The 14,894-nt window shown below is 40.6% G+C and overlaps 1 protein-coding gene and 1 long non-coding RNA gene across 4 annotated transcripts in view; one reads left to right on the forward strand and one right to left on the reverse strand.

Moving 5' to 3' along the window:
* Positions 1 to 14,894, reverse strand: part of LOC138163740 (uncharacterized) — a 255,265-nt gene that overhangs the window by 213,673 nt on the left and 26,698 nt on the right. The window lies entirely within an intron of this gene.
* SWAP70 (switching B cell complex subunit SWAP70) overlaps positions 1 to 14,894 on the forward strand; it is an 89,247-nt gene that overhangs the window by 7,247 nt on the left and 67,106 nt on the right. For both annotated transcript variants that reach the window (XM_069091205.1, XM_069091206.1), the window contains exon 2: positions 14,432 to 14,572. In XM_069091205.1, the coding sequence (XP_068947306.1) occupies positions 14,432 to 14,572 (141 nt within the window). The remainder of the gene's footprint in view (positions 1 to 14,431; positions 14,573 to 14,894) is intronic.

Here is a 14,894-nt window from a genome sequence, read left to right on the forward strand (position 1 = left end):
CAGTAATGCTTAATAAAGGTTTATTGACTGAATAAGAGTCCCTTTGCTGACAAATGCATCGAGGTTTAAATTATGTAAACATTTTACCTATTTCTTAACCTGCGGTTTCAAAGGCTGTGTATCCCATAAAGAGAAAGTCTTAAAACTGGTAATGCATTTAGTATATCTTAATCCTTATTATGTAGAGAGTACTATTTCAGGGTTTTGTTTTTGGCCTGGAGCTCCAGTTTCATTTATGTGGAGAACTCTTTGTTTGGAAACTCCCTCTACTGTTGTGGGTCAGGTCCTTGTCTGCAGTTTCAAGGCTCAGAGAGTGGATTGGGGCAGTGAGAAGTTCCTCTCCTAGCATGTCTTTATGCCCCTACCTAGTGAGTGTCAAAAGCAGAATTTGAACCCTGGACTCCCTGACTCCAGGGTTGGAATTATTTTCCATGATGCCTCTCATTTGGGTTAAATATAACAAAAATCAAGTGGTACTTTTGTGAATACAGTTACAGCTTTGCTGCTTGTGGTTATGGTTCTAGTATGAATTACATGTCAGTAATATTGTTTTGAATCAAACTGGTTGGCTCTCTTTCCTGACATGTTGCTATTTTTAGAAGCGTGAAATTTGCTTTTATTCTGTTATTTTTTAAAATAGAAGCCTTTGTCATCCAGCTGAAGGCTTGAACCAGACACCTTATACCTAAATTAAATCCAGCTAAATGCCGTCTGCAGTGTTCGTGAAGCTTGGGCTTTTTATTGAGTCACGATTTCTAGGGACACTGGGCCGTAAGTGACTCAACTCATAGGATCCTAGGTTTAGAGCTGGGAAGGACCTTATTAGAGAACCCTTTAGGCCAGCCCCCTCATTTTACAGATGAGGAAACAGGCCTGAGAGAGGAGATGAATTATAAGGTCACATAAGTAGTAAGTAGTGTACATAGGATTTATCAGTGCCGCTGCAAAAACGATGGGGAGTGTGTGCAGTGCTGCTTCTGAGAGGTACGTGCCTCTTGTATAGAGGATGCTGCAATGCATCAAGGGCTTCAAGGGAAAAGATTTGATTTTTTTTCTTTCTTTGACTTGCATGCAATAGCCCTTCCATAGAGATATGTTGGTTTAGTGCATAATTTTCTCATCTTAAGTCGGAAGACCTGGGTTCATTTTCCATTCTTGAAACCAACTGCCCTGGGCTAGTCACTTAAACCTCTTTGGCCTCTAAGACTCTCAGTTATCCTCTGGATTTGATCTGTGTATGTGGAGGGACTTCCCATACTCTGGAGCTCCGGTGTTTCCCATGTGACCCTCCCTGGCCTCCCATGATCATCCCTGGACTTCCCTTTCCAAATCAGCAAGCACTCTGCCTCCTTGCTTTCAGTCACTTTCATGATGGTCTGCTTTGCACCTGAAATCTCTCTGCCTGGGGAGAGGGAGATTTGCTTGGGAGGATGGTGCAGTCAGTGAACATTTATTCACAGTGGCTGCTGTGCTCTGGGCATGGTGCTAGATTGAGGCACGCACAGACAGAAATGAAGGCGTTCCTGCCTTTGAAGACCCGAGGTCAGGAAAGGGCTCATGTCGAAGGGCACCCTGGGCTCAGCTTGGAGGAAAGAGGAATTTTGAGATGTGGAGGTGAGAAGGGAGTTTCCCTTCAGGCTTGGGGGAATGACAGCTTTTGCAAAGGTATTGACAGAAGGGCACACAGAAAAGAGGAGAATGGCAAGGCAAGGTGAAATGCTGGCTGTTCCATCACAGGCGAAAGCCAGAGTCTGCTCCTGGAAGGAGAAGGAACTCAGGTCTCTGAGGCTGCCTTGGATAATTTTCAACTCCAGTTTGAGAAATGTGCAAGGAACATTGGTCAAGTCGTGGTAAGATCCCTTGATTGCAAGGTAGTGAAACTGGATTTGTTTTGAGTTTGTTGTCAACTGTGGACTTGGGTAAAGCCACTTTCCTCTTTGCATTTGAAGTTCATTTATTAAGTAGGAAGATGTAACATATCATGAGTCTGATAGATAGAAATTGCTACTTGGTCTGTATGACTTCTCACCTCACTGATATTAAAGGAAAGCATTACATGAAAACTGAGGGAAAACAATCATTTAAAAAGAAGAGGTGGGGGCGGCTAGGTGGCACAGTGAGTAAAGTGCCGGTCCAGGAGTCAGGAGGACCCGAGTTTGGTTCCAGCGTCAGACACTTAACACCCACACACACATAAAAAAAAAACTAGGTGTGTAACCTTGGGCAAGTTACTTAACCCCAATTGCCCTCCAAAAGGAAAAAAAAATAAAAAAAAAGAAGAGGTGTCAAGAAGAATAAGGTCCCGAAGAGAAGTCAAGAGAATTGAGGACAAAGGGACCTGAAGATTTAGTCAAGACAGGGTGTTCAGAGAAGAGTGTCAGGGCAGTGCCTTAGAGTGTGGACGTCTGATTACAAATTCTGGTGGGTTCTACCTGATTAGCAAGGCAGTAGGCCTGAGCTGGCTAGTGAACTGACTGCATGTGAATGAGAGGACCAGCACAGCTAAATTGGGAGAGCCTCTTAGGCAGGTAGTCTGCAGGGGGATGACTTCTCTGGCTACAGTAATTCTCAAAGACAGTTTCCTAAATTGCTGAGTGTCAGAAGGTTTGCAGTCTGCATTGACGAGAGTAGGACTAATCTGCCATGAAATAATGTTCCTAGGAACTGAAGACTTTGTCAAAGAACCAGATTTCTGGTTGATTAAGGAGAAAGTGGGTTTTATGGAGATGGAGACAGCAGATGTAGACAATTACAGGTGGTCCTCATGTCCAAGAAAAGTTGGTCACCATCACTCTTGTAATTCATAGGAAGTTGAGTGGTGTAAATCCAGTGAAGGAAGCCCACTGCACCAAGGAACTAGAAAGCAGCCTCTGTCTTGTCCCTAAGCTTACAGTGGAGTTGAGTGGAAAAAAAAAATTAGAATAATAGAATGCTAAACTAGAGCTGAAAGGAACTTTAAAGATTATCAAGGGCAGCTCCTTCATTTCCCTGAGGTCGGGAGATGGAATGTGATTTACCCAAAGTCATGTAATTAAAACATGGTACTGCTGGAACTCAAAATAAGGCTTTTAATTCTAACTTTATTATTTTTTTTCTTTTTGGAGGGGGAGGGCAGGGCAATTGGGGTTAAGTGACTTGCCCAAGGTCACAGGGCTGGTAAGAGTTTAAGTGTTTCAGGTCACATTTGAACTCAGGTCCTCCTGACTCCAGGCCTGGTGCTCCATTCACTGCACCACCTAGCTGCCCCTAGCTTTTAATTCTAAGTTCAGTCATCTGATTGCAATATATATGTAATTAAAAAAAGAAGAATTACAAATATTTAAGTTTTGAATAATATATGCAAAAGGTTTTAAAGAAAAAAGTCAATATGAATATAAGGTATAATACAAAACATTCTTAACTACTGAAGGAATGAAAACTAAGGGAGTATCATTTGGGAAAGATTATCTGGAAAAGTTGAATCTTGACTTCCAGAGGTTGCATGAACTGGGGAATTTCAGTTGGATTAATTGACAGTGTAATGGAGAACTCTTTGGGGTTTTTGTTTTTTTTTGCTTTTTAGAGGACAGTTGGGGTTGAGTAACTTGCCCAAGGTCACACGGCTAGGTTTTGTGTGTCTGTGTGTGTGTATGTTAAGTGTCTGAGGTTGGATCTGAACTCGGGTCCTCCTGACTCTGGGGCTGGCACTCTATTCACTGCACCACCTAGCTGCCCCTGGAGTGAATTTTCCTGTATCCTTTCCTAGCAGATGTTGTGATATAATCTGACAGCTTTACTCTAGATTTCAAAGTAAGGGAGAAGTTGGAGTGGAAGGATAGAGTTGATGAGGAAGGTCTCTGTATTTTAGGATAAAGTGAATTTCAATTGAACCTCATTCAGGAGTGTTTACTTATAGAGGTACCAAAAGCAGCTCCTTAGGAGATGAACTCACCTGAATACTGTGGCATATATATGTCTCAAGGACTATGCTCTAGCCAGGCTTCTTCAACTAGCTGTATCAGCAGAACGTACCTGTGCTCTGTTTTTAGTATGGTGGTGGTGGTGGCATTGACCCTGGGGGCATAAAGAAAAAAGGCAAGGTTGCTGTTCTTATGGTGGAGACAAACCATCCATCCATCCATCCAATATGAAATAACAAAGCCATGTAATAATTGTGTGGTTTAGATTATTTGCAGTAGGTATTCAGGGTAAAGAGACATTGGAAAGGTCTGGAATCAGGAGGGAAAGTTTAATGAGGTGGGACAGGAGCTGGTCCCTAAGGAAGGATAGGTAAATATATAGCTAGGCAGATGAGTGAATTTCTAGGGAAAGGAATCCTGATCTGTTATTAGTAGAGGGGAAAAAGCAATTGAGATAGGAATCTATCAATATCCATCAGTAACTGTTGATTACAAACCATATGCCAAGTGTTGCAAGGGTTACAAAAACTAGTTAGGGATAAGACATAAATAACTATAACCAAGGCATTATTAGGACAGCTGGGTGGTAGAGTGGATAGGGTTCAGATCTGTCCTTACACACTTCATAGCAGTAATGCTGGGAAAGTTTTTGCCTCAGTTTCCTCATGTGTAAAATGAGCTGGAGAAGGAAATGGCAAACCACTCCAGTATCTTTGCCAAGAAAACCCCAGATGGAGTCATGAAGAGTCTTTCAAGACTGAAAAATGACTGAAGAACAACAGAGATATTAAGTTGCATACCAGTGGTCCAGAATATATGTGTTTGCAGAAAGGAGATAACACATTTAGTTGGAGAAGGCTTAAGGAGAAGCTGGGCTTGGAAGGACAGGTAAACTTTACGAGGGTAGAGATGGGTGGAGGTGGAAGGGAATGAGTGAATGTACCATCTGCTATGCCATGTTTAGCAGTGCCTTAATGCCATGCCTTTAAGCAGAGGAATAACATTTAAAGTAAATGTTTTAAGAAGTGAGGGAGGGGTCGCATCAATGGAGTTGGAGGTCCTGGACTCAAATCCCATCTCTGACACTTAGTAGCCCTGTGACCATCTCTCTGGGCCTCAGTTTCCTTACCTGTAAAACCAGGGGGTCAGAGTAGAAGGCTTCTAAGGTTTTCTTCCAGTTCTAAGATGAACTTGGTTCTAGGATTCTCCAATGAGGACGAATTTGAGAGAGGAGTGCCTGAGGCCAAAAGTAGGAGCCCCTAGTCTAGGAACAAAATAACACAAGCCAGAGAAGCTACTCTCATACAAGAAAGAGCAATGGATTTTAGTCCATGGGCCTACAGACGTGGGTTTGAGTTAGACAACAAGCATTTATTAAGCCCTTTCTGTGTGCCAAGCAGTCACTGTGCTGAGTATGGGGTCTTACAAAGAAAGGCGAAAGCAGCTGGAGATAGCTGAGGTCCTTGGAAATGTAGAAAGTGTAAATGAGAGAGAATCTCCTAGAGAAGGCACTTGGAGAGTGGGATTGGGAAGGGCCGGCTAGGAAGGACTTTTTGCAGAAGTAAGGTGGAATTTGATCTCAGTCTTTCCAGGAGATCCAGGAAGCCAGGCACTCTGCCTGCCACTGTCTAGTCCTGTGACTTTGATCAAGTCATTTCCTAAGTTCCTTATCTGCAAAATATTTATGCTTTCTACTTCAGAGAGTGCTTCTAAGGCTGAAATGAGATAATTTAGGTGCAGTACTTTGTAAATTGTAAAACACCATTTGAATGCCATGTAGATGGTGTCAGTGGAAAGGATTGGGATTGGGGAGAGAACTTGTAAAGCATGAGTTAATTAGACTTGAGAGAGAGGGAGGAGTCAGTGATCTTAGATCACTGAGTCATGAGCAAGAATAGAATAGTCTATCAGAGAATCTGAACTTAAAAGGAATGACCGAAGGGAAGGAGAGCTAGAAGTTAGGATGTTGTCAGGAAGGGGAAAACTGACTCCTTGTGGAATGGGGCAGGACTCCCTGGGAGACAATACTCCTGTCTGTGTAGAATGATCATAGGAAATTGGTCATAGTGGTTTATTGTTAGGAGGAATTTTCCAATGATTTGCTTGCTGTTATTTTGATGTTTTCTGAAACTCTTAGAAAATGTTCATGCCTAAAAAGAAAGACTTGTTCTGTAGTCAGGCACTGTGTCCATCACCTGCAATTAACCGCTCATTTTTTACATTGGTAAAACCTGGTTATCTGGAGTAAAGAAAAACATTTCATTTGTCTATTGGGCCAGTTGCAAAGTCCATGGAATCTTTTTTTTTTTTTGAGGGCAATTGGGGTTAAGTGACTTGCCCGAGGTCACACGGCTAGTTTTTGTGTTAAGTGTGTGTTAAGTGTATAAGGCCGAATTTGAACTTGGGTCCTCCTGACTCCAGGGCCGGTGCTCTACTCACTGTGCCACCTAGCCACCCCTGGAATCTCCATGGAATCTTAACAGTTTTAGAAGGGTGAATTCTTTGACTTCATTATTTTGAAATACTTTCTGGGAGGATTCAGAAACTCAAGCCCTTTCTTAACTATGCTGAAATACAGCTTTTCAAGACATAGGTTTGTGGTTGGTTTGTTTTTTGATAGCAAAGTAAGGCCGGGACCTGTGATTCCATTGGCATAGGGAACTCTAGGCAAGTAAGCTTCCTTTGCCAATTTAAGTTGGTAACTTCTTTGCAACTTACAAGTGCCTAAAACCCTGAGAGGTTAAATGATTTCCTTGGGGTCATACAACCAGTGCCAGAGGCAGGACTGTCTGATGCCAGGCCTTCCTTGCTTTGAGACTGGCACTTCATACTGACCCCCACTAATAAAACCACTTCATTTAACAACTGTTTGTATAGATGAATTTTAGTACATAAGAAGTCCCTTAAAGCTTGTGAGTTACTTCCTTTGTGTCTACTGGCTCGTTTCATGCTTTGATTTCTGTTCCCTTCTGTTTCTGCAAGAGTGAGCACTTTGAGAGATCTTATGGTTCTACTGTTTAAACTGTGTGACTTCATAAAGGTCTTTCTGGATTCTTTTGGCCTTATACTTTTCAATCTTGCATTGTAGTATTCTGTATGTGAATGTTTAGGCATCTATTTAACCATTCCTGTGTTTTTTTTTTTTTTTACAATAACAAATCAGGATGCCAATAACTACCTGAGTGGACCCTGCATTGTGTGTTAACACTTCCCAGCCATGTTTCTAGTGACAGAATTACTGTGACAAAGCCTCTCTTTATTAAAGCATTTTTGTTCTAATCAGTTTTATTGATGCATTTTGTTTTTATGTCATAGAAACTTCTAGATTTCCTCCTTCCCCAGGAATTTGTAATAGGGCATTATTATTTTTATAATTTTATAATTATTTTCTGTCAGTCAAATTACTTTCCAAAAAGATTGCATCAGTTTTTAAAAATCTTTATTTTTAGTATATTCTCATACTCATTTTCCCACAATCTTGTGAACATTGTTTATTACTTTCAATTATTTTTCCAGTTTGATGGGTATGAGAACACTGTCTACAATAGAAGCCTTCACTTTATTTCCTCTCATTTTATTCTTAACTCTTTTTTTTTTTGGAGGGCAATTGGGGTTAAGTGACTTGCCCAAGGTCACACGGCTAGTTTTTGTGTTAACTGTCTGAGGCAAGATTTGAACTCAGTTCCTCCGGACTCCAGAGCTGGTACTCTATTCACTTACCACCTGGCTGCTCTTTATACTTACCTCTTGAAAGTGTGGCTTCTGATCTCTTCATTCAAATGAAACTGTTCTCTTCAAAGTTACCAGGGATCTTTTGATTGCCAGATCAAATGACCCTTTCTCAAGTCTCCTTCTTGTTTTCCCTGTAGCCTCTAATGGTGCTTATCACCCCTCGTCATCTCAAACCGGACTATTACATTAGCCTGCTCCTTGGTCTTTCTGTCTCAAGTCTCTCTCCACTTCAGTCTGTCTTTTCTTCAACCATCAAATTTATCTTTCTAAAGGGCAAATCTGACCATGTCACCTCTCTTCAGCAAATGCCAGTGGCTTCCCATCACCTCTAGGATCAAATAGAAAATCCCGCTTGGCATTCAAAGCCCTTGATAACTTGGTACCCTCCTTCCTTTCCATTCTGCTTACTCCTTACTCATACCCTTGTACTCTGTGACACTGGCCTCCTGGCAGGTCCTCATTTAAGACTACCTCCCCACTCTTGGCATTGGCACTGGCTTGGAATTCTATCGCTTCTCATCTTGGGCTCCTGGCTTCCCTCAGGTTCCAACTAAAATGACACGGTCAACCAAGAAGCCTTTCCTGATCTCTCTGCATGTCTTACCTCTGTTGATTATCTCCATTTTATCCTGCATATATTTTGTCCGTACAAAGCTGTTTTCATGTTGTCTTCCTTGTTAGTCTGTCAGCTCTTCGAGAACTGGGACTGGATTTTCCCTTTCTCTGTATCCCCAGTGCTTAGCATAATGCCCAGCACATAGTAGGTCCATAATTCTTACCTGACTGATTGTTTAGTAACTAAGAGTTTTTAATTCTTTGGATATTAGGGAAGTTGAACATTTTTTTCAAGTGACTTTTACAGCCTGTGTATGGTTTTTGGAAAATCGTTCGTATTGCTTGACTGCCCACTGGGGACTGGGTGTTACCTTTTAATATTTTTTCATAGTTCCTTATAAATTGTAAATGTCAAGTTTTTAATCTTTTATATTAACTCTGCTTTTTTCCAGTTTAATTTTCTTTTTAATAATAAGTTTATTCTGCATAAATTTATTTTTATTTTATCAAACACATTTTATCTCCAATTTTTCTTCATTTTGTGTATAATGGATACCATTTTTAATAGACAATTGAATTAAATATTCTATTTTCTTCCATATTTTAGTAATTAGTTTTAAAATGTATTTTATCCAGCTAGAATACATTTTGATATATGGTATGAGAAATGAATATATTCCTACTACATGGCTAGCCATTTTTCTAATTGCATGTATTAAATGATGAATCTGTTCTCTAGTTTTATTTTCTACAAGCTTGTTGTCAAGCATTCATCTTTTACATTTATTTGGTTCAGTGTCTGAGATCTCTGTTCTAGACCATCGATTTACTTTCCTGTGTTTTCTCAGGACTAGATGATTTTGATGATAATTATGTCATAATGTGTTTTAAAACCTGGGTGGGCAAGTTCTTCATCAGCTTTTTTCCCCTTATATACCCACTTGACATTCTTGTCCATTAAAAAAAAATATCATCTACATTTTCCAGTGTATCCCTCCCCCACCTCTCCTAGAGAGTCATCCTTGTAGCAAAGAATAAAGAAGGAAAAACCAGTTCAACAAAACTAGCCAACATATTGAAAAAAACACACCCCAAAACCAAACTGGAATTATATACAGGCCTGTAGTATTCAGTTCTATCTCTCCTTTTCCTCCACCCCAAACCTCCAGAAGAAAGAGGAGAAGAAGGTATTTTTTTCATATTTCTTTTTTTTGGGGGGGGGGAGGGGAAAGTTAGATTATTTTTGCAATAGTCATTCTTGGCTGTTTTTGTTGTTGTTTCCATTTACACTTGATCATTAGGATCATAGATTTAGAGCTAGAAGAGACCTTAGCAGCTATCTAGTCAAACCCCCTCAGATGATGAACCTCAGTCCCACAGAGGTTAAGTGAGTTGTCCAAGGTCACACAGATGGTAAGTGGCCAAACCAGATCCTTTGATTCCAAATCCAGAGCTCTTTCTGCCTCTTGGTATAGTTGTTATATAGATTGTTTTCCTGGTTCTGCTTACTTCACTTTGCATCAGCTTATATAAGTCTTCCCATTATTCATTGTGTTTATTATGTTTGTTTTTTAATAACAGAGTAATATTCCATTGCATTCTTGTACTATACTTTGTTTTGTTTAATTGTTCCCCAATCAATAGGTTATCTACTTTGTTTCCAGTTCTTTACCATTATAAAAAAATACAATTATAAATGTTTTGTTTTAAGTAGTGCCTTTCTTCTTCTTACTGACCTTGGGATTATATACCTAGTAATGGGAGATTTGGATCAAAGGGGCTTTTAAGTCATTTTCTTTAAATAATTCCAAATTTCTATGGTGGTTTGACCAATTGTATGCATCATGTCTTTCCATAACTCCCCCAACATTGACAGTTCTCTTCTTTTTTCCTCTTTGCCATTTTACTGGGTGTGAGGTAAAACTTAGGAGTTATTTTGATACACTTTTTTCTTAGTGATTTGGAGCACTCTTTTATGTGGTTGTTAATAATTTATGATTTTTCTTTTGAGATTAGTTCATTCATATCTTTTTATCACTTACTTATTGGGGAATGATGGCCTTAGATGTTTTTGTTGGTGCAGTTTGCATTTTGTATAAAGATTTTGTTATGATTGTGTCTGGTTCTGTGAAGAACTGATTGGTATGGCAAAGCAGATTTGGGAATATTGTTTGTACTATATTTAGTATATATATATAATATTTATACACTATATTGAACCAATAGATATAGTACATATCTCTTGATTTCATTTTCCTTAAAACTTTTAAAAATTATTTTTTATTCTGTATTTAGCAAACACTATAAAAAATTAGAAAAGAAAGGATTACATGTGAAACTGATTTTCTATCACATACAGCTTGTTTTATAAAAAGTACATCATTTATTTAATCTGCTGCTTTCACAGCAGGTCTGTGTGTTTACTTCTGCACTTTCTCCTTTGAATTTAAAAAAATGCTTTTTTCCCCCTTTTTGAGGGGGAATATTATGAGTAATTCTCTACCACCCAGATCTCTCCTCCCAAAATAACCCCCCACAATCCCTGTAACAAGTAAGTGTACTTAAAACAAATTCATACTTTTGCTGTATCCAACAGTGTATGTTTCCTTCTATACCCTGAGTCTATCACCTCTCTGTCAGGAGGTGGGTCCTCTGGAATTGCAATTTGGCTTTACATTGATCGGAGTTCTTAAATCTTTCCAAACTGTTCATTGTTAGTGTTTTATAAATTATTCTGGTTCTGTTCCCTGTACTGTGCCACTGCATACATGTCTTCCCAGAATTCTCCGAAATCATCCCTTTTGTCACTTCTTTTAGTACAATAGTGTTACATTATATTTTTATAGCATAATTTCTTAAGCCATTTCACAAATGATGAGCACTCTTTTAGTTTTTGATTCTTTGCTACCTCCCCAAACCCACTATAAATATTTTTCTACATATGGGTCCTATTCCACTTTCTTTGATCTCTGGGTATGGGACTAGTAGCTGTATTTCTAGGTTAAAGGAAATCAGCAGTTTAGTAACTTTTTGCTCATAGTTCCAAATTGTTTTCCAGAGATGCTGGATGATTTCTTATATCCTCCAATAGCACATTATTGTGCTTGTCTTCTTGCAGCATCCCCAACAATTATCACTTTACATTTTTTGTCATCTCCAATCTGGCAAGTGTGAGTTAAAATCTAATAGTTTTTAAAATTTACATTTCTCTACTTATTAGTTATTTGGAGCATTTTTTTCATAGAGCTGTTGATAGCTTGGATGTCTTCCTTTGAAAATTGCCTGTTCATTTAATCTATTGGGAAGCCTTGATTTCTTTTTCATGATAGTTCTTGCTTGAAGTGCTTAAAGGATGAAAAGCAAACCCCAGAAAAGTCAGAGGCTGAGCAGATCTTAGCAGGGACTTATGTCATTAATTAGAAGCCATAGCAGAATTCAGCAGATGAACTGGAGAGAGAGGTTTCTTGAATAGAAATATATCTTTTAATGTGGTGGTAATAATTCAATATTTGACAATGGGAAAACAGAAAAAAATGCTTCACAGTTGTATGGCTACTTAACACATTTAATGGAAGGTGTTTGCTATAGCCATCCAACTTTTTTAAAAAAGAGAACAATCAAATGTCCTGATTAAATATATGGTCAGTTTTTTCTTTTAAATCAAGATTTTGTGATCTTTGGCCTTTATTTTCCCATCTGTAAAGTGGGGTTGCTGCTATGCTAAGCTCAGCAGTGGTTTTCCCCTAAGGCTTGTGGCTTACAGTAAAGCAGCGACCAGGGAGCTGTGTTGTTGAGAGCATTGTGCTCTCCAAAGCTTGCAGCATCAGTTTCAGTTTTCTAGGGGACCCAGGTAGCCTGGCCCTGACCCAGCCATAGACTGGTCCATTATCATGCTGCTGATTACATGTTAAGAAGTAAGAGAAAATGTGGGGAAATCTGTGCAGACCCAACACCATTACTACTAAAAGGCTGTAATGTAACTGTCACCTTTTTATAGGAAGGGCTATACGTTGTTCCAAGTACAAAAGGATCTATTAGTAATTGTGAGTGAAGCAGAATGTAATTAATCACATTGGAGTCCTGGGCCCCACCCAGTGATGCTGGGCTCTGTGGGCTCACCTCGGCCATCCTGCTGTGGTGAGAAGCGATTAGGGTTTGGAGACATGGAAGGTGTCTCTAATTCTGCCCTGGCCTAGCTGCATGTGTGACCTTGAGGCAGTCTTTGCTCATCTCTGTGTAAAGTGGTAGTAATAACCTCTGCCAACCCTTCCTCCCAGGAAGGATCCAACTTTATAATGTACAGAAAGTGCTTTGTAACCCGCAGTTAGCAGTTACGTGGAGTGTCGATTGTCTGGTCCTCAAAATGTCATTGTAATTCTTAACTGAAATAAAACCTTTTAGATACAGTTTGTGCTTTTTAAGTGTTATGAAGAATAAAGACTTCTAAACTTCAGGATACAACTTTGTTCTTCTCCCTTCTCTTAGCAATTTCTTCTCGTCCTCCTTGTTGATGCTTTCCTTGCTACTCCATTTGTCCTGACTTGAAAAGCACAGGAGAGCTTTCTATACACTTGGTTCCTTTTACTGGGTAAATACAGTGTGTTGAGTAAAGTCCGGAACATTCCTGAATGGGGAGAAGGGTCTTAGGGCCGGAACCCAGCCTGAGTAGAGTTCTTCATTTTCACATGAGGTAGAGTTGGAGGGAGAGGAATTGAAGCTGCTTTGGCTAGAGCTGGGGTGAAGAGGGGGACCCACAGGGCAGGGCCCAGGCTTTAAGCTTGGGATTTTCCTTCCTCCTGTTCCGTCTTATTCCTTAGAAATGGCTCCTTGATGCTTTGCACAGTTGTGATAAGTTTTCCTCACTGCATTTAGAATCTCTTTTGTATTTACTCCCTTTACTTTGCCTACTTCCTTAAAACCATTTGAGCATGTAGGAAAGACTATCTGGGAAGCCCCTTTTCTGTACACTGGAAGTAAAACAAATGCAGAGTGGGGATTTGCACACGTTCTCTTCATGGATAAACATAAAGAGATTCAAAGCAAGCTCTTTGCAGACACTCTGAGGAAGAGGAAAGGCCCCCTCCTGTGCTAATATCTTCTTGGCCTCTGACTCTTCATCCTTTAAAGCCATCTCCCTAATGTCGAATGTGGCGGTTACTTTTGTTTTCAGAAGTGAGGTGAACTTTAACCTGAGGTTGGCCGTCTCAGCAGGAAGACTTAGATGAATTTGTTTAGTGTGTTCAGAGATGTACATGTGAAGCTATGTGACTTAAAGGTTTCCTTGTTTTGATTTATAGGTCACAGATTAAGAGCTGGTAGGGGAGGGACTGTAGAGGACAAGTGAGTCCAACCTTTCCCATTTTATGGATGAGGAGAGTGAGACATGGAGAGATCAGGTGACATGCCCAGGGTCACAAAACCAATAAATGTCTGAGAAGTGAAGGAAGGCCCCAGACCAATTAAGTGCACCCAGCTCGATGTCCCAGCATGTTTGCTGGTGGCCTGATGGCTGGTCACTCCCCTTATAGGCTCAGAGCTACATAAAATGTTTTCAACAAGTTGTTTTAGACACGGTGAACTTTTTAGATCCAGGAGAGGCAGGCAGAAATAAATTGGTGTGGATTTTTTTTATTCTCTCTCACCTCAGTATCCATCACTTTTCATGTTTACTTGGCCTGTCTTCACTCTTTTCACCCTTTTCTTCCCGATTACACACTTATTTGTGTATACAGGTTAGTTCTTTTATTTTTGTGTGGACTCTTTGAGTTGTAGCCATAGAACAGAGGGCAGGTTTGCATGTTATAGGCACTTAATAGATGTTTGTCAAATTGAGTTGAATTGCACTGAAGACTAAACAGAATTTTAGCGCTGGGAGGGACCTGAGAGGATATGAACTCTCCCCTCCCCATTTTCTAGATGGAGAACAAAGTCCCCAAAGGATGAAACGCCTTGTGCAGGATCTCCTAGCTAGTTAGGACAGAACTGAGAGCAGACTCCAGAGCTTTCCCCGGGGTCCTCAGAACATGTTCTTGGCCTTTCTCCTTTCCAGTGCAGGCTTGTGTGGGGCTGCCAGGAGGCAGGCGCCAAGGGGATGCTGGCGGCCCCTTTCCATTCACCCTCTTTTGGTTTACTGGATATCCCAGGGAGAGGAGCTGAGCTCTTGGTGGTGGTGGTGGTTGTGGTGGTGGGGTACTATTGCCAATGAGTGTTGTGGTTTGCTGTCTCAAAGACCTTTGTCCTTTTAGGTACTGTCTCACAATCTGTGTACGGTGTTGAAGGTTCCACATGACCCCGTGGCCCTGGAAGAACACTTTCGGGATGACGACGAGGGGCCTGTCTCCAATCAGGGCTATATGCCGTATTTAAACAAGTTCATTTTGGAAAAGGTAGGAGAGCAACTTCTCATCTCTGTAGCCAGTCCTTGCTGAAAGAACTGTCATTAAGCTGCTGTTTGTCAATGGTGCCTTTGAAGCAGTGTTGGCAAGAGAGACACTTAGTCTCTGTTCACTTCAAGGAGGAGTGCTTAGAAAGAGACTTGGAGCCTGGGCAGGGTGAGAAGAGTGTGTCCAGATCCAGGAGAGGCAGGCAGGCGGGCTCATGTCCTACACTAGCTAAGGAACCAGGCTCTGCGTGATCCCAGAAGAAGGCCTGCCTGGTGTGTGGCCCAGGATAAAGCAGCTCCTTGGGTGGTTCCCTAAAGGCAGTCTG

This window comes from Petaurus breviceps, unplaced genomic scaffold, assembly GCF_028583685.1.
Source record: "Petaurus breviceps papuanus isolate PSGF00001 unplaced genomic scaffold, PetGlider_PUasm1.0 188, whole genome shotgun sequence".
In the NCBI taxonomy this organism is placed as follows: domain Eukaryota; kingdom Metazoa; phylum Chordata; class Mammalia; order Diprotodontia; family Petauridae; genus Petaurus; species Petaurus breviceps.